The sequence below is a fragment of the Onychomys torridus genome, chromosome 15 (assembly GCF_903995425.1).
Source record: "Onychomys torridus chromosome 15, mOncTor1.1, whole genome shotgun sequence".
NCBI classification, from domain to species: Eukaryota; Metazoa; Chordata; class Mammalia; order Rodentia; family Cricetidae; genus Onychomys; species Onychomys torridus.
In genome coordinates this window covers 30,387,115-30,407,529 of record NC_050457.1, presented here as the reverse complement: position 1 = coordinate 30,407,529, position 20,415 = coordinate 30,387,115, and the positions used below count along the sequence as shown (strand labels likewise).

At 38.1% G+C, this 20,415-nt stretch overlaps 1 protein-coding gene across 2 annotated transcripts in view; it reads left to right on the top strand.

Moving 5' to 3' along the window:
• Positions 1-20,415, top strand: part of Ipo11 (importin 11) — a 184,346-nt gene that overhangs the window by 74,897 nt on the left and 89,034 nt on the right. Inside the window, exons 21-25 of one of the 2 annotated variants that reach the window (XM_036207022.1) lie at positions 3,029-3,144; positions 12,718-12,794; positions 15,532-15,558; positions 15,745-15,824; positions 16,215-16,295. In XM_036207022.1, the coding sequence (XP_036062915.1) occupies positions 3,029-3,144; positions 12,718-12,794; positions 15,532-15,558; positions 15,745-15,824; positions 16,215-16,295 (381 nt within the window). The remainder of the gene's footprint in view (positions 1-3,028; positions 3,145-12,717; positions 12,795-15,531; positions 15,559-15,744; positions 15,825-16,214; positions 16,296-20,415) is intronic. The other variant, XM_036207023.1, reaches the window with a different exon arrangement.

Genomic DNA, 20,415 nt, shown 5'->3' with positions numbered 1-20,415 from the left:
AGTCATGCGGGGAGTAGGAAATGGTTTAGCCGTGTAGACCAGGCTGCACTCTGCCTCCTTCCCTTCTCTGCATGGTCTGTCTAACTTAAAAGTGCAAGAGTGAGTGAGTGTGTGTGTGTGTGTGTGTGTGTGTGTGTGTGTGTGAGTGTGACAACAAGCATGTAGAGACAAGAGGACACTTACTGGAATGAGTTCTCCTGTACCTTGTGGATCCTGGGGAGCAGCTTGGGTTTCGGGCCTGGTGGCAAACATCCTCAGCCAGTGAGCCGCAGTGAGCGGCAGTCTTGTTGGCCCCTTTTCTGTGGAAGTTGAGCTTGGGTGTCTAGTGTGGCCAAGTCCGTTACTGCTTCACCTCTCACTTTTATCTCTTCTGATAGTCTCTTTGTGTTTGTGGTTATAGGTCTTTTAAAAAGTCCCATACTGTTTGATTGCTTTTTGGGGACAAGTAGTAAACTTATTTGTCCATTGTTTGAATTAGTCAGCTTTATACAGATGTCAACATGGTAACTTCTCCCCCTCCCCACTTTTTGGTTTTTTGAGACAGAGTTTCTCTGTGTAGCTTTGCACCTTTCCTAGAACTCACTCTAGCCCAGGCTAGCTTCAAACTCACAGAGATCCGCCTGCTTCTGCCTCCCAGTGCTGGGATCAGAGGCGTGCACCAACCACCGCCAGGCTCAACATAGTAATGTCTAATATTGCATAGAGAATATAGTTTGGACAATGAACTTCAGAACTTGTGTATGGGAGATTGATCACGAAGGCTAAAAGCACAATGTTGAGAGGACCATTTTTCTTCAAAAGAAAGAAACAAAGCCCAGAGCAGTACTGGAACACTGGTTTGGAACTGAAATAATACCATGTCAAGGTTAAGAAAATCTATTAACAATGAAAATGATGATCAGAGCTGGAATTAAGTCAATAGCACGAAGGGAAACAATTTGGAAAACATTATGGGATGGAATTGTGGCTTGTGCAGATGCAGAATGAGCACAAGGAGGAACCAGAGGGGGCTGTGAGGTATCTTATTACAGGTGTCACTTGAGAAAGGAAATGTATGAAAAAGGAACTTTTTCTTTTTAATACAATGGGTTGCTTTGACACTTGTGGTCAGGATGCCTTCTAGACCATTATATCCTGTAGCCATTTGAGTGTCTGAACTTCAGAAATGGGTTTAGAGGAAATAGATTTCTACATAGTGTGCTCAATTGGCTGATTATCAGTCGGGTGCTCCATTCATTGTCTTCCTCTCCTTTTTTCTCTCCTCCATGCAGAGTCTCATGTAGTCTAGGACGACCTTGAACTCACCTAGGATGACCTTGTACTCCTGATCCTCTTGCCTCCGCCTCTCAAGTGCTAGGCTTATAGACACATATCACCATACCTTGTTGTCTTCTTAAGTTGGGAAAAAAAAGTTTCACAGGAAATTGCAAAGATACATTATCTATAATAATTTTAGAGTATGATTTTCCCCTCTTTATCACTTCCAGTAGGTTACTTAATAACGCATGAGTTTTGCTTATGAACATTTATAGAAACATAGTAACTATCAGGCCAGCTGGGCTATATAGTGAGGCTCAGTCTCCTGAAACAAAATCAAAACCAGACGGGACCGGGAGTGAGGAGGGGTCAGGGAGGAATGGATGTGTGTGTGGTTTATGGCATTTGAATTTCCTATAGGTTGTTGACATTTACAAGATTTCCCAAGTATGGTATTTGATATTTCCATTCTGGATTTATTATGACTTAGAGATTGATTTTTTTTTTTTTCTCTCTCTCTCAAAAGTTCTTTTTGTTTGCTTTAAAGTATTTCCACTGTGAGATAATCACTCTTGTCTTAGGAGAGCAGCAGGCAGACTAGAATTTAGATTAAACTCTTTTTCTTCCAATTTTGTGTTCTAGATGCTTTACGCATATAATAAAAATTCTTCGTGAAAGATAATATATGCATCCAGAAAACATATAAAAATCTTTTTACCCTTTTCCTCATTATCCTTTTCTTTTTCTCATGTCTAACTGGTTCTGACAGTTCTGTCAGTTTTCTTTTGGAGATATTTTTATTTATCTCCTAAATATACAGAATCATAGGTATCTTTATGAATTCTTTGCTGAGGAATTGTTATATAAATTTCTGTCTCTTTAAATCTAGTTTGTAATTTTGAAATTTCTCTGCGTTTTTTGCCACGTGTCTTTTCTTACCTGCTTAGTATTGTAAATATGGATGTACCGTGATCACAATAAACAATTTAGGCTGGATTCATTTCATATTTGTTATTAAGCTGAAAGTGTTTGTATAGTTTAAAATAGCAATGTTAATACTTTTTCTGTAGTCATAGCATGGGAAAACAAATATTTCTTACATGTGTTGAGCATTCCTAATCTAAAATTCAAAATACTCCAAAACAGTAAACTTTTGGCACTGATTTGATGCCATAATTAAAGAATTCCCAATTGGCTTACCAAGCAATATAGATACACCAGAGCACTCTATTAAATTACTTTCGGGCTATATGTATAAGGTGTGTATGAATTGTAAATGAATTATATATTTAGATTTGGGTTCCATTCCCAAGGCATTTTATTATGTATTTCTAAACATTGTAGAAAATGAAATCCAAAATCTGTAGACCAGGCTAGCCTCGAACTCACAGAGATCCGCCTGGCTCTGCCTCCCAAGTGCTGGGATTAAAGGCAAGCACTACTGTTGCCAATAAAATCCAAAATCTTAATCTTCTCTTTTCTAAGCATTTCAGATAAGGAAGGTTGTACTGGTGGAATTTCTTAAAAGGCACAGATACATATAGCCTTGACTCAAATATATATCATATTGCCATTTAGATAGGATGATAATATTTCGACTTTTTAACTTTTTAATAATAAATAGAACTTTGTTTGCTAGGATTTATTATAAGGACTATTCTAAAAGCGTCTTATTTATCTTATATAAATTGTTTTCTGAGGCAGGTAATTGATTGGTGGTGGGAGAGATCTTAGAATGTCTTATCATAAGTTGTATTTATACTTCCCATAGGGATTAGGAGCAGAAAGCAAGAACCTGTACCCTTTCCTGCTCCCAGTTATCCAGCTGAGTACAGATGTTTCCCAGCCTCCTCATGTCTATCTTCTGGAAGATGGTCTAGAATTATGGTAAGAGGAAAAACTCGAGACTGTGGATTCCCCTACTGCTGCCTTCTCTACTTGTGTTTCAATAGAGTAGAGGTCATGTAACAAGGTTTTGAATACTCAGCATTTAATAATAAGTACAAGAAATTGTTATCCTCCAGCTACTGCTCAGTGTAGGCTCATGATAAACAGGTAAAGAGAAATAGCTCTGTTGTTGAGAGCACTGGCTACTCTTCCATAGGACCTGGGTTTAGTTCCCAACACCCACATGGTGGTTCACAACCATCTGTAACTCCAGTCCCCAGGGATCTGACACCCTTTTCTGTCATTGGTGCATAGTTAGTAATGCAGGCAAAACACTTACACACATAAAGTATAAATAAACAAGTCTTTAAAAACAGAGGAATCATAACAGGGACCATGCTTCATTTCATATTTGGAATTTGACCTGTAAGCTAGGCATCTTGGTAACTTTCACAAACACAAATTGATCTTAAAGTTTTGAGTGTTTGAAATAAGAAGTTTTGGGGATATTGAGTTGTTTTTGACCTCCGCCTTGCCAGTGGGTGCCCAGACGCTGGAGCTCAGCCCCGCACACTGCTGTGGACCTTTGCTCTTTGCCTTCCTGCTCTGCTTCTCCCCTTTTTCTCTCCTTGGTTTTGCTTAGAAATTAAGCACTTTCATTTGGGTTAGCGTTAGCTCAGTGGTAGTGTGATTCTCTCCAATTTGCAAGGCCCCGAGAGCAATCCTCAGCATTATATAAACAACACTATAAAGATACAAAATGAAATTCCAGAGTTTTGATTCTCAGAAACTGTTTTTGGTGCAAATTACTAAATTGTAAATAAATGCTCTGTATCAGAATGTTGGATTAACGGCATTAAATGTAACTGGGTAGACTTTTACTGGTTCGAATGTACTCTTCATTGTCTTCTAGATTATTATTTGAGTAGTGTCTAGAACACGGGTTCTCAACCTTCCTAATAATGTTACCTTTTATGGTGTGAACCCCATAAAATTATTTTCATTGTTGCTTCATAACTAATTTTGCTATTGTTATGAATTGTAATATAAATATTTGTGTTTTCCAGTGTTCTTAGGTGACCCCCTATGAAAGGGTAATTTGACCCCTGGGGGGGGTCACAACCTGATGATCTAGATAGTGGTTCTCAATCCGAAGGTTGTTGAAATCTGTAATTTATAGGTTTGTATTTGTATAAGGGTGGATTGCCCCAGGTCAGAACTTGCAGATGTTTTAGCACAGGGTAGATAGGGATGTGTCCCATGTTGCTCCATGCTGCTTCAGTGTCAGAACAGTCAGCCAGGATGGAATCAGTAGACAAACATCATTGTAGAAAATGGAATGTGGGTTGAATTTTCCCCATAACCTGTAAGGCCTGCCAGTACCTGCTTCAGATTATAATTATAAATTAAAATATTAACCTTTGTTTATGAACTTACAGATTGTGGATGACATCAAATATTAGGAAAACTTTAAAATAGTATAATGTTATAGCTTCAGAATTCTGGTGTTATAGACATTTTTGTTTGTGGTACTGAGGATTGAATCTAGGGCCTTGGATGTGGTAGATTAAGATTTCTACCACCAAGATGTAGCTGCAACTTTCTTTGGCTTTTATTTTATGTTTTTGAGTTAAGGTTTCACTCTAGGAAAGTCTGCCTAGCTCAGGGTGGCCTTGAACCTGCGGCCCTCTTGCCTCATTACCCAGGTACTTGTGGCCCTCTTGCCTTAGTGCCTGAGCGCTTGCCGGTCCTCTTGCCTTAGTCCTCTCCTGAGTATCTGCGATTACAGCTTTCACTACCAAGCGTGCCTCAGTATTACTTAACACTTTTGTTAAGGATGTATGAGTTTTTGATGTGCAAGTTTTCAGTGGATTTTATAAACAATAATAAAATTGTGTGGTTCTTTTAAAGACATTTTTCCTTGTCTCAAGTTATTTGTAAATAAAAAAATTACGGTAATTATTTTCTGGAGATATTGTGTATGTAGCCCAGGCTGGCCTAGACTTGACTTTATAAAGCCCAAGTTGGCCTCTAATCACAGCAGCTCTCTTGCTTTACCTCCTCAAGTGCTAGAATTAAAGGCATGAACTCCTGTGTCCATGTTTTTCAAGACAGGGTTTCTCTGTGTAGTTTTGGTACCTGTCCTGGATCTCGCTCTGTAGACCAGGTTGGCCTCAAACTCACAGAGATCCACCTGGCTCTGCCTCCTGAATGCTGGGATTAAAAGCATGTGCTACCACCGCATGGCCCCAAGTTTTTTATTTTTTACTTTTTTTTAATGTATTAATTGTTAAGTTTTTCTGGGAAAAGAACAAGCACAGGTTTTTCATATGCACTTTTCTTAATGGGCTTAAACTCGCATTTGGAATCAGAGAGATACAAATGTCATTCCAAGTCCCACCACATTCAAGCATTCAAGTTTGATTGACATAAGTCCATATCTGTTAGTCTTGGTTTCCTTATCTGTAATGTTGGAAAAATAATGAATGGAGGGAATCAGGTGCAGGCTGTGAGTGTTGACAACCTTTGGGAGGCTTCACACTGTTAGCATCATATGGAGTGTAATCTGGAATGGGGAATGTCTAGAATGAGGGAAGCTGCTTGCTTTGAGAGTGGAGTAATTGAAGCATCAAATCCTAAGAAAGGATTGAAATTGGGCAGCAGCAGGTGACTGGCAAGTGAAATGTGGATTTCCAAATTTTATAGTGTGTTCCATTTGATTCCTTGTATTTTCTCAGTAAAATATGCACCATGGTCAGCTAACAGTTATGGCCTAAAATAAGAGCTTGGTGAGATATAAGAAGCCTGGGAATATAAAATTTCAAAATCCCAATTCTTTAAGAAGAATAGAATCATATATAGAGTATTTTCTAACAAAAATAACTTTAGATTTGTATCACTATACAAAAATCCATAGCAAAATATTTGAGATTAATAGTTATATTTTAGTTTAAAGTGAATTTAATAATCTACACTTTTATCCTATCATTCCTGAATCTTCCTTTTCTTTTCAGAAAGAGATCCCTGAATCTAACCTCCCTTGCTTAGTTTCCTCCCTTTCTATGACCAATAACAACTTATAACCAACCCTCCTAAATGATGATAAATATCCATAATCCACCAAATGGCCCAAAACCACCCACCCCACCTCTTGGGAATGTGAACATTGTGTTCTTAAAATTACTTATTGCTGTCTAGGGGACAACAGCATTTGTAGGGACCCTTAGAAAATGGAGATAGTGGTCAAGTCCTGGGAGAGCAAACAAACGTTTGTCAGTTTCTGTATAATGGGAACGTGCAGGGCTTATCTGAGGTCCTGCTTCGAGTAGCTCGTGAAGCTGGACCATCTCAGCTAGCAGCTCTGAAGCTGTTCCGATTGCAGAATTTTTAGGATACTAACAGAGGCATTCTGAAAGGCTGGATCACCTGGACAACTTGTCTTTATTGGTATCTGGTCCTGTTCTGAAAACATACAAACTTTTAAAGATAGCATGTGTGTGTGTGTGTGTGTGTGTGTGTATATATATATATATATATATATATATATATATATATATATATACACATGTATATATATGTATATAATGTACATACATACACACACACACACACACACACACACATATATATATATATATTAACACAGGTATGGAATGTGTAGTGTGCACAAGTCAGTTAAAGATGATCTTTTAGGCGGTGATGGTTGCGCACACCTTTAATCCCAGCACTAGGAGGCAGAGGCAGGTGAATCTCTGTGAGTTTGGGGCCAGCCTGGTCTATAGAGTGAGTTCCAGGAAAGGTGCAAAGCTACAGAGAAACCCTGTCTAAAAAAAAAAAAAATCTTTTGTTTTATGTTAGAGCAGGTAAAAGGCAGCTGTGAACTTCATAAGTCTGTTTGGACTGTATGACCAAACCTCTATCCATGCCATATGAAAGGATGGCATGTAATAATAAATCATGAGGACTTTGTAGCCAACAAGATTTATCACGTCTCATCTAGTCTCAGAGCTGGTCCCATATTAGATGGATTAGCATATATGTCACCTGTCCTGTAGTCTTTCTTGGCTTCTTTTTTTATGCCTCCAAGGTTTTCACCAATCAAATCTGATCTCCATTAATTTTGATGAGAAACATAACTTTTTGTTTCCTTTGGAAACAAGGACACAACCTCTCCTCCAACACATCATATTTTCTGAATTCCATTTTGAAGTTAAGACATTCTTAAAATATATAGGTTGGTTTAATTTAACAGTTTCCATAATCCAGTGCCTCTCAGCAGCTATTTTTCTTTGTACATTAGCATTTAAAAAATTCAGTGTCAGGCAGTGTCAGTGCACATGCCTTTAATCCCAGCACTCGGGAGGCAGAGGCAGGCAGATCTCTGTGAGTTTGAGGCTAGCCTGGGCTATGAAGTGAGATCCAGGAAAGGCACAAAGCTACACAGAGAGACCCTGTCTCAGAAAACCAAAAAAACAATTTAAAAAATCAGTGTCAGCAAAGAAACATAGGTTCCAGACATAATGTATTTCCATTGCTTTGCATTGCTTTACTCTGTTTAAAGATTGCATTATTTTTAAACTACTCATATTTTTCCTGTCACTGTTTGTACCCATTTTTACTGTATCTTTTTAAAGGTTTTCTCAGTCTGGATTGCTTTACTGCATACCTACAGTGTTCTCTGACTGCAAGACAAACCTTAAAAGGCTACAAGGCTCTGGTGACTGGCTCTGCCCCACTTGGTTCCCTGAGTGTCTAGCCTCATGCTGGCACATTGACTGCCCCAGCTCTGGGAAACTGCTGTGACCATGATGGGGTAGGCATTTTTACCTAGCACGCTGGCTGCTCAAGTGCTCTGTCGCACAGTGGGGCCTCTTAAAAGAGCTGTGCCTCTGTGTGCCGAGCCCACCTGAGAGACCTCTTTCTCAGGCCCTGTGTGGATATTTGAGCCCCTCATTGGACACCAGGAGATCATATGTCGTCGGATTTTCCTTGGGGCCACCAGATCACAGTGACAGAGAAAGTTCTTAGTAATTATGAAAGTTCAGCCTATAGCTTAGGCTTATTCCTATCTAGCTCTTATAGCTTAAATTAAACCATATTAGGGTTGGGGATTTAGCTCAGTGGTAGAACACTTGCCTAGCAAGCGCAAGGCCCTGGGTTCAATCCTCAGCTCAAAAAAAAAAAAAAAAAAAAAAAAAAACAAACCAAAAAACCAAAACACATATTAATCTATATTCTGTGTGGTGTTACCTTTCTTCTATCTTGCAACTCCCGTTTCCTCTCTGTGTCGCTTACCTTCTCCCAGGTTTTTAGGTCTTTCTCTTTCTCTCTCTCTCTCTCTCTCTCTGCCTGGAAGTTCAGCCTATACTACCTGTCTAGCTATTGACCGTTAAGCTTTTTATTAAACTAATCACAGCAATGTATCTTCACACAGTGTACAAATATCCCCACAACATTAATGACCACTTGTAACATGGATCTTAAAAGGCCTTATTAATAAAAACAAACCCAGAACCAGGTATTGGGGTGAACGCTGAAAGATCAGAGAAACAGAACAAGGCACATCCAGTCTCACCTTGCCAATTCCTCAGTTGATCTTGTTTCCTCAGACTGAAATGCTCTGAATCCTCATCCAAATCGATCTCAGCTGAACTGCTGCTAAAAGCTTGAAAAGGCTGTAGTTCCTGGTCCTCTCACCTTGTATACCTTTCTGCTTCCTGCCATCACTTCCTGGGATTAAAGACGTGTGTCACCATGCCTGGCTATTTCTAGTGTGGCTTTGAACTCACAGAGATCCAGACGGATCTCTGCTTCCAGAATGCTAGGATTAAAGGCGTTTGCTACCACTGCCTAACCTCTGTGTTTAATATTGTGGGTGTTCTGTTCTCTGACCCCCAGATAAGTTTATTGGGGTGCATACTATATCAACCACAACCACTGATTTTTTAGTTTTGTTATTATGGTGGTGGTGGTGGTGGTAGTGTGCGCCATGTGCAGGTTTGGAAAACTTTCTTATTTTTAATGATCAGGAATTGTGCTTTGACATTGTTTGCCTTCTTTCTTCATCTGTTTCAGTTTACTCTGGACCTAAGTACCTGAACATTTTCCCCATTTTGGATTGTTTGACTTGTACTGTGGAAGTTAGTACAGGAAGTGATGTGACAGTCTGAGTGGTCTGTTTATTAAAGTAATGACAGAGTAGCGGGGAAAGAGCAAGCTTCTTATAGAAGCTTAATCTGGACCCACTGGCAGGGAGAGGTTTATTATGCCCTGCCACAGCCCTGGTGCCCCCACTGTTTCTGGTTTTAAGAGACAGAATTTCTCTGCGTAATAGCCCTGGCTGTCCTGGAACTCCCAGAGAACCACCTGCCTCTGCCTCCTGATTGCTGGGGTTAAAAGTGTGTGCCACCACTGCCTGGCCATTATGCGGTTTCTTTACTGTTAATTATTAGGGTGTTAGAGTAATTCATGAAGTCTGGTTAAGCAAAAGTTGCTCCCTAACTCCCATACCATTATGTAAATAAATTTTTATGTTTTTTTTTTTTTTTTAATTCTCTTTTTTCTTAGTTCTTGGCCATTTTCATTCCAAATCATTTTATAGTTTGCATAATTTCCAGGGTCCCTCTTTAAATGGGTTTTAAATGAAATTATGTTGATTCTGTTTGGCAGTTCACTGAGAATTGACATCATTGTGGTATTGGACATTTATATCTGTCATTCTGACATCATCATCCCTTTACATATGAACTGTTCCTATTATAGAGGCAGTTGATCTTCTATATAGATATATTTCGCAATGTTGCTGAACTCTGTGTAATTTGAAACATTTGTTTCAAATTAGTTTCTTTCCTTTGTATAGTCATATTTTTGTGTGAATAGACCTTAATGTTTTCTTGTTACTCATTTATCTTTTATTAAGTCACTTCATATATGAGAGACATTTTGTGATAATTACTGTTGTCATTGTGACAAAATCTGGAATCACCAAGAAGATAGTCCTGCAAGCACACCTGTGAAGGATTTTCTAAAGTAAAGTTAGCCTCTGAGAATGTGTCTTAGAGGTTATCTTGATTGGGTTAATTGTCCCTGGATGAGCCGCCGTAACTGGGGGTGGAACCGTGCGTGGGGCTCCGCACTGTAGATGGTGGAGAAGAGTGAGCTGAGCACCAGCATTAATGGATGTCTGCTTCCTGGCTGTGAATGTGATGAACGCTCCTGCTGCCGCGACTTCCCTGTAGTGATGATGTTCTACACCCTTGAACTGAGTCTGCGTGAGCCCTTTCCCTCTGAAGTTGCTTACATCAAGGTATTTTATCACAGGAACAAGAAAAAAAACTAAGGCACCTTCCATGTGTGCACTGAATAAAGGAGGAGGTAGAGAACGTAATGCAAGGTGTTTATATCAGCACAAATGTATTGCTATGAAACTTTGGTAGGTACTTAGAAGGTTTAAGAAATGATTTTATTGTTACTTATGTTAGCTTTATTCCTAACAAGTACCAAGGGTAGCTTATAAAACAGAAAGGCGCACTGTTTGGGAGGTTTCAGTCCTCAACTGATGGGTCCCATTGCTAGGGGCTTTGGCACCCAGTACCTCATAGTAGGGGGAGAAGAAGCCCATGCACATATGGCAGGTGTGAAAAACAGGGTGGAAGGTGCTGGAGGACCACCATATGCATCATTGTTATGCCCCCAGGCATATGAACTTTCCCAGGAAGGCCCCACTTCTAAAGAGTGGTGTTTAGTTCAGGTCCAAGCCTTCAGCACAGGGATGGGCCTTTGAAGATCCAAACTGTATCAATATCAAATACTAATTTTGATTAGCTTCTTTTTCTTGTTTTGTTTTATTTTTCTGCTATTATGATACTCACAATTTTCCTTCAAGTTCTTTTTATATATTTGGTATTTAAAAACTATTTTGGACTATTAAATCCATGATATTGGCTACTAATTTAATTGACTTATAATTTCATCTTTAGAAATCATTTAGCATAAGTTGTTTTACTAATTCATTAGAATAGCTTGTCATTGGAGGAATTGATCAGAAAATTTAGAACAAAATAACTTTTAATTTTTTAAATTTGTTTGTTTATTTATTTTATGTGTTTTTTACATCATGTATCTTGAGCCCATTCATTCCCATCCCTTCACATCTACCCTCTGCTCCTGCATTCACCCCAAATAAAACTAAATTCAAGTGGGAAAAAAAATGAAAATAAAATAGGTAAAAATCAAAAAAGGGAAGGAATTAAGAATCTTGTCATGGGGGGTTGGGGATTTAGCTTAGTGGTAGAGCGCTTGCCTAGCAAGCACAAGGCCCTGGGTTCGGTTCTCAGCTCTGGGTAAAAAAAGAGAGAGAGAGAGAGAGAGAGAGAGAGAGAATGAATCTTGTCATGGAAGCTGCAGTGTGACCCATCAAGTCATTCTATATACCCCTTTGTCAATACATCTCTATTTGCAGGTATTCATTGCAAAGAGTCATTGGTCTGGTTCAAGGGCCCATGCTCTCCATTGCATGTTTGATGCTGGGCCTCCACCAGGACTCTCCTGGACACGCCGCTGCCGCCCTGTGTTATAGAGATCCTGAAGCTCTGGGTCTTTGGGTCATGGCCCTTCACCTGCTCCAGCAGATCATAAATGGGCGGATGTTGGAGAGGGCCAAGTCATAACACTGGGTCTGGGCCTGGGCAGCTGTAGGGTTGTTCCAGATGGGAAATGTGGACAGCTCTTCCATGCTCACAACTTTGGGGCTGGCTCACCTATACCTGCGCTAACAGGGTTGGCTCTGTTGTAATGCTCCGGCAAGGTGCAGGGCCTGCTCTTCCTAGTGTTAGAGTTAGTGGGGGTCAGAGACAGCTCTCCTGCTCTTATGACCACTAGACTAGCAATCCCACCTGGCCCGTGCTCACAGTTTCGGGACTGGCTCCTGCACTAACAGTGTTGGCTCTATAGAACAAAATAACTTTTTCTTTTCTTTCTTTTTTTTTTTTTTACTTATAACAATCATGATTTTGTATAAAATTGTAATTGTTATTCTACTTTAACATACGTTTGTTATTTCTACTGTGTATATAAAAATATTATTATACAGGACTGAAGAAATAGGTTATCATGTAAATCACTTGACTTACAAGCATGAAGATATGAATTAATTCCCAGAACCCACAAAAAAGAAAGAAAGGAGGACAGAAGGAAGAACCCAAACTTGGGCTTGAAGGCACGCCAGTGTGATCCCAGTACTAGGAAGACAGTGATGGGTGGATCCAGGGTGGGCTTGCTGAGCAGCCAACTTAGATAGTTCATGAGTTCTTGGTCAACGAGAGAACATGAAAAGAGATGGCCAGTACCTGAGGAACGACACCCAGGTTGCCCTCTGTCTCCCATGGGTGTGCATGCACACAGGATGGGGACGTCACAGGGCAGCTTGTGACAGTTGGCTTGAGCCATCTTGGTGGCAGGAGCTTTACCCACAGAGTCTTCTCATTGTTCCCGACATGAAATGTTTTTGTAGTTGAATTATGGAATGACATGAGTGGATGTCAGAAGTGAGTTAATTGTATTTTTCTTTCCCAGGTTAGTGACATTGGAAAGCAGCCCATGTGTTACACCAGAATTGCTTCGTATATTTCAGAACATGTCACCACTTCTTGGTATGTCTTAAAATCTCACTGAGATTTTTTTAAAAATGTAACCACAACTTAGAAGTATTTTTCCTGACTTTACAGTTATACCTTCCATTTTTTAGAGCCCCATTTATTGACAAGCAATAGTGTTTTTTATAGAAATTTCTATATACACTTTTGGAGTAATTTCCATTGATTTAAAGGTAAACACTAAATAACATTGCCTTATGGAAAAGTTTTCAGCATAAACTAGGATATAAACCAATTAGAAGTTGAGCTTGAACTTTGAAGAATTCTGTTTGGTAGCTCTTCTATATGCTGCTTGAAGAATATATTCTGAAACTATGTCTGTATGCCATGGTTTTACTCAGCTCACTTTTCACAGGGAGTTTGTGCTACAGTTGTTCAAACAGAGCTTTGTGCATACTTTTGTTTCACCTTTGGAACCATTGAAGTTAGTGTTATCTATATTGTTTACTGAAGTATTGCTTACAAATTAGCTAAATATTCATGACACTTAATGTGTGTATTGTCCCTGTAATTCTCACATGGCCTCACACATGCTGGACAGCTGTCCATGGAGCTGTTATGCCCTCAGCACTAAACAGTTTCAAAACATCACATTTGACACATAATTCTGAAGGATCTACATGCTTATTCTTTTAGTGTTTTGGAGACATAACTAGATTCTTTCCTCATTATCAACATTTATTTTGATAGTGATTAATAATAGTAAGTCGGTACTTTTTCTTGCAGAGTGGGTACCATTTTACAGTGTTTCTAAAGTATTCTAAAATAATTGAACTTTTTTTTTTTTTTTGGTAGTGGTAGCCTTGAATTCACTGATGCAGTGCAGTCTCCCACTGACTTATATTCCTAGCCTGAAATCTCTTAAAAATAATACTTTGATTATAAAGTCATCTTAGTTAGGGGGTTCACCAATTTAGTTGCACACCTAAATTCTTGGCATATTTAATTATATATATTTATTAATTATACACAGGGCAGTTTACTGACCCTTTGATTATTTCTTAAAAATTGCTTTTTAATTCTTCTGTTTTATGTTGTGGTGTGTGCTTGTGTGTGCTGTGTGTGCACCTGCACCTGTAGAGGCTAGAGGGCTCCAGCAGGTGTCTTCTTGTGTCACTCTTGGCTTTATTTATTTGTGTATATGTAAATGAGTGTGTGTTGGTGTGAATGTTGGGACACGTATGTGTAGGAATTAATGTTCCCATGCATGCATGCTGGCCAAAGTTGATGTCAGATCCCTTGGATCTGGAGTTAGAGGCATTTGCAAGATACTGTGCTTTATTATATGGGTGTGGGACTTGAACCCTGGTTCTTGTGAGTGGATAGCAAGTCCTGAGCCATCTTGTGAGCATCTTTATTTTTATTTGAGACAAGTTGTGTTGCTCAACCCAGAGCTCACTGGTCAGCCTCTGAGGTCCTCACTGTTCACCTCCACAGCACTGAGATTAAATATTCATTGCCATGTTTAGCTTTTCATGGGTGTGTGGACCCAAACTTAGGTCTTCATACTTGTACAGCAAGCCATTTACTCACTAAGCTCTCTCTTCAGCTCTGAAATCCCATTAAGACTCAGCTATAAACCATCTTTAGTTGCTTTATTAAAACTTTGCTTATATTGTCCTGAGAGAATATTTAGATAGAAAATACCCAAATGTGGACCCTTTGCTGAGAATTTACATGTGCGTAAAATTCTAGTTCTAGTTCAGAAAAATAGAGCTACTTTGAAAACATTAGTGGACGTGAACTGACACATAGATTTGATTAATTAAAGTAGAAACTTTTAGTGGGTGGATGACTGTGACGACTAGATTCTGCCATTAACCATTCACATTTCTTCTGTGATTCCTTCCCCAATCCCAACTTCCCTTCCCTTTGTTTTTTATTTTCATCCCCATTGCTCATTTCTCCTCAGAATAGCATTCTCAATCAATAAACAAGAGTCTATTTTGCTTTTTTCCCTCCTAAAACTCAAGCATTCCCAAAAGCAGTGTCAATAGATCAGTTACTTTCTCCTGATTTCCTAGAAAAACTATCTTTTAGTCATTGTAGGGAAAGAAAGGAAGTATGCTTTCCACTGCCCTTTATCCTGTGGTAAGGCCTTGTTTAGCTCAGCTCGAACTTGGAGATCTTCTGTAGTGCCAGTCTGGCCAGTCTCTATGCTGCTTTATTACCTATGAGGGAAAACGTCAGCCGGGCCTCTTACCCTAAACTACCATGAACAGGATGAGGCCTTTTCTTATGGTTGCTTCATATAGTGATTTCCCCACTAAGAACTGCATGATTGGCCTTTTCTTTGTAAACCAGGAAACCATAGGACTGGACTGAAAATTTTGTTTGAAATGAAAGGTCATATGGTTTCATAGTTTTGTTCTGAATGAAAATAAGGGGGAAGAAATACCTTTCCAATTGTTCTTACTAGTGAAAGGTGAATGAGATAGCATTGTTATAGGGTTTTGCCAGTTTTTAGTTGCTGACTAATTTATAAATACTGACTAGATTATAGCCAGAAACATTTCTGAAGAGAAGTAGGTAAGTTAGTTTTGTTTTTCTTTTAGCCCAGGCTGGCATTGAACTCATAATCCTCCTGCCTCGACCTCTTGAGTGCTGGAATTATAATTGTGTGCCACCAACCTTGCTGTAACTTGGTTTTTCATTTTCAGTTGTTTGTAGAAATTTTTATTTTTATTTTTCTGATGGTAAAACATTATCAATCCTGTCTGATCTTCTGTCCTAGAACTTCCATCCAGCTGCCTTGCAAACGGTAAGCTGCATGCTTGCTGCTACAGGAACCATACAAAGTCAAAATCACATTAGTGATCATCACACAAACTCAAGCGCCTCATGTTGCTATAGCAACTTAGTTCTAACTAAAATGAATCATCACTTCACTTATAGTTTGAACAGCTAGTTAATTTGCTCTTTTAAAAAATAATTACTGTTTTGGCAGAACTAAGTTCAGAGAATCTCAGAACCTGCTTTAAGATCATCAATGGCTATATCTTTTTATCATCAACAGAATTTTTACAGGTATGTTGGGATAGCTTTTGCATTGTTAATAATTATATAGTATTATTTTTGGTTTTGTGTGGAATCAGGAGGTGCCTTTTCAAATTTCAAGCATTGTCTGTTACTTTAGGGAGTAAAACTTCCATTTCCTTGGAAGTATTCCCCACTGCAGAGAGGGTGTGATCAGCATCTAGTTGCACTGTTCCTCAACACAGAAAATGCATTATGTAAATACATACTCGTAAATCAATGCATCAGTAAAATTATTAGCTATAATCTTTCTTCCTAAGAGGGGTCTTAATTGAAATTGTTTGCTTAGATCTTTAGTATAAATTTTCTAATAGAGTAAAAGACTTTTTAAATATTTCAGCTGTGTTCTTATACACATATTGATCTTTGATTGGATTTCAGACATATGCAGTAGGTCTGTGCCAGTCCTTTTGTGAGCTGCTACCAGAGATTACTACAGAAGGTCAAGTTCAAGTGCTCAAGGTACTGCCACCTTAAATTGATTGCTGTGTGTCATTGGTAAGGCTGGAACTTCCTGAGTATGGATGGTTGGAAAGCAGAGGAACTGATACAGTTTTATTAAATATTCAGTTTGGCTTAATTCTTTGTACCAAAGGCATCAAATCTGAACTTGCATACAAGTCACCTGGAGATTTTGTTCAAATGAAGTTTTTGATTCTAATTTCATCTCATTGGAATAGTGTCAATCCTAAAACTTCATTGGATGGCAATAAATTAAAAGCTTTTTGACAGCTTGTCCTAAAACTGGCAAAATTTGATGCATCTTAGCTTTTTAGTTGTCATTTTGATAATGTTCTAGGTGTTGAACCTGTGTCCTCACATATAGAGGGCAGGCTCCTAGGAGACTAGTTGAACCCTGGTCTCCATGTGAGCAGCAGGGATAATCACCACTATTGTATTGAGGACAGCCCTTTCAGTTTGTGGGTCTGCATTTGGGACAGCAAATTTCACTATTATCTTTAGATAGTTTTAACTTTAGTTAAGCCTTGAAGTTAGAGTGCTGAATTTGCTGAGATTGTGTATAATTAGGAACCAATAGCCTGTAAATTACATGTATTATCTTTATATAACTATCTTTATCAAGGAAATACTATAGCATGAATATAATAGCTCACATGTAAACATAAGTATATAACTATATTTAAAATATCATGATATGTATGTATATACACATTGTATTAATACTTTATATGTATAGTTTGAAAGGGATAGCTGTTAAAGTTCTAATTTATTAGCTGTGTTTTTGTCAAATAAGAATTAAATTCTGTTTATACAAGGTCTTACTGCCTTTTTCTTTTTTCTTCATTTTTTCTAGATAGGGTTTCTCTATATAGTTTTGGCTGTCCTGGAACTCACTATGTAAATCAGGCTGGCCTCAAATGCAGAGATTCACCTGCTTCTGCCTCCTGAGTGCTGAGATTAAAGGTGTGAGCCACTATACCCAACTAAGTCTTACTGTTGGACAGTTACATTTATGGTGTGAAAACCATGGCATTATCTTAGATCTTCAAGGTAGATTTTTCTACCAGTAAACTCATTATAAAAATGTTTATTTCCTATTAACCAATACATAGATTCTACAAATCTAACAAAATAGTCACCATTTATCATACTGAGTATATTGTCTGTTCTTTGGTGGTTACACACATATAAATTCTAGGTATTCATGTAAGTATGTATGGTTGGTTTGACTTCTTTTTGAGTGTTTGTTTGTTGTTTGTTTGTTTGTTTGTTTTTTCCCCGAGACAGGGTTTCTCTGTGTAGTTTTGGTGCCTGTCCTGGAACTCACTCTTTAGCCCAGGCTGGCCTCCAACTCACAGAGATCCGCCTGCCTCTGGCTCCTGAGTGCTGGGATTAAAGGTGTGTGCCACCAATACCTGGCTTGGTTGGTTTGACTTCTAAATTGAGAATATTTGGTGTTATTTGTTGATATAGTCAGTCATTTACCCTGTGGGTCAAGAATTAGGAAATTTTTCTGAAAGCACTTGATAATAAATGCTTTAGTCTGTGGACCATTTAGTTGTTATCTCGAGTAGTCCTTATTGATATTTCCTGTGCGTTTTCACCATTAGAGAAAATTGTCATGTTAGTTTGATACTTGTCCATGTACTTTAAAATCTCTGGTCTACTAGACTCCTCTGTTGGTCTGTAAGTTTCCGCATTAACCCAAAGTTCAGAGTTACTATGTGCTTTATTTTCTGTGACTTGAAAGGAAGAGTATTGATGGTTTTTCCATTAAAGATTTAGAGGTTTATTATCAATCACACTGGTAGTTCACTTTGCCTGTGTCTTAGCTTCTCACCCGCTCTGCTACTTAGAAGGCTCTTGGCTATACTGTGGGCTTGGTTCTTTGATTTTGTTTTACACATGGACATAGGTGAGTGTGTGTGTTTGTGTGTGGGTTGGACAGGCCTGTCAGAAGACAGCTTGCTTGAGTTGGTTTGCTTCTTCTACCATGCGAATCCAGGAAATTTAACTGTGTCTGAAAATACCTTCACCCAGCAAGCCATTTTGCCAGCCCATGAAATGAGATTTAGCAACTTGTGTACTTCTTGAAATCAGTTATACTCAATATATCCTAAGTCTTAAGAAAAAAAGCTTCTCTCTCACATTTAAATACTTTACAGACCATAATTGAATTGAAAGCAGTTTTTTTTAAAAGTAATTCCCTTTTTGCGATATTAGTAGTGAGTAACTGTTGAAAGCTGACTTATGAATTATTTTTTATGAGCACTGTGAAACTTCAGTCAGAAAGATTTTTAGGGAGTTCTAGGAATAGTGTTTTCTTATTGCTTGCTTTTGATTGAACTCTTACAGAATAGAGGGCGCGGGTAGCTAGATTACAGTATTGGCCTCATTACCTCACAGGTATGTGATGTGAGCAAGTTACTGTCTTTGTACTTTCTGTCTGTAAGACGAGGATAGCTTTGCCAAGTTTCTAGGGCAGGTGGGAGGATTATATGAACTTATATATGTATGTGTGTGTGTAAAACACTTAAAATGGTGCCTAGCATTTAATAAACTAATATAAAAGTTAGCTATTTTTACCTAGTTACAAATCTGTTTCATTTTATAGTCAGTCTTTGGGGAAAAAACAGTCAAATACACTTGTAGACTAATTTTATTTGGTTGTTAGATCTTTGACTTTAGAAAACCAAACCAAACCAAATATTATTCTTACATGATTTCTTCTAAATAAATATTTACTGAACATAAACATTTGAGGACCTGGTTGTGATGGCTCATCAGGTAATGGAACAGCCCTCGCTAACAAACCTGATGACCTGAATTGGATCCCGAGAACCCACATGGTGTAAGAAGAGAACCAAACTCCCCACAGTTGTCCTCTGACCCCACATGCATGCTATTGCATGTGCACGCACACACACAGTAATTAACCAAGTAACCAATGAAACACTAAACAAAAAACACTCGATTACGTGAATTTGCCTTTTAAGGTAAGTCTAGTAATGTAGCAAGACATAAATTATTATTGACAATTGTGTCTCTGAATGGTTCTTTAAAATTAATTGTATTTGTTTATTGCTTTTCAGAATAACACACTTTAAAAAAAAATTGTTATAAAGAATTCCAAGCATAAACACTACATACTTCCTTGAAAATTTCAGTAGCAAATCTATTTCTTTTTCATTATGCTTGAAAACAGAAAAAGTAACATCGTCTATCTACTACTCTTATACTTTTTTGGTTGAATGAATCAGTGATGTTATCTAAGTATGGTAAAATTGTATAACGTTTTATACAAAGTGTAGATTAAAACAATTTAGTGCCAACAGTAGATCATTAATATAGTTAAATATTGAGGACTTGATAATATGTGCTTAAGATGATTAAAAAAATTATAGTTGAACCTTTGTTTGATTTGAAGTCACAGGAACGAATTTACTTAATAAGTGGATGTTAAGTACTAGGAATATGCTACTTAGCACAAGTAAATCTCTTGAGCTTTTGATGTAAAGAGATATTTTTAAAAAAAAATTTATGTAATATATATAATTTTTTATATAATGTAAAAATTATTTTATACCTGCAATTGTAGTATGAGTGAACTCTTAGAGTTTTATTATAGCTTCTAATAGCTTATTATTTTCATTTTCAGTATCTCACAGATTCTATTTCTTTCTTTTCTTTTCCTTTCAAAGATTTATTTATTTATTAGGTACACAGTGTCCTGTCTATACAGGACAGAAGAGGGGCACCCAATCTCATTATAGATGGTTGTACGCTACCATGTGGTTGCTGGGAATTGAACTTAAGACCTCTGGAAGAGCAGCCAGTGCTCTTAACCTCTGAGTCACCTCTTCACCCTCCCCCCCTTTGTTTTTGAGATAGGGTCTCTTTATGTAGACCTGGCTGTCTTGGAATTTGGTATGTAAACTAATCTGGCATTGAATGCCCAGAGATCCTCTTGTTTCTGCCTCTCAAATGTAGGACTTAAAGGTGTATGCCACCATCTGTGGCTAGATTCTATTTCTTTACAGAGCATGCTATACAACAGTCTTAATATATTTTTGGCTGAATTCACCTTTACACTAATTTCTGATAATTTTTGGAAGTAGCT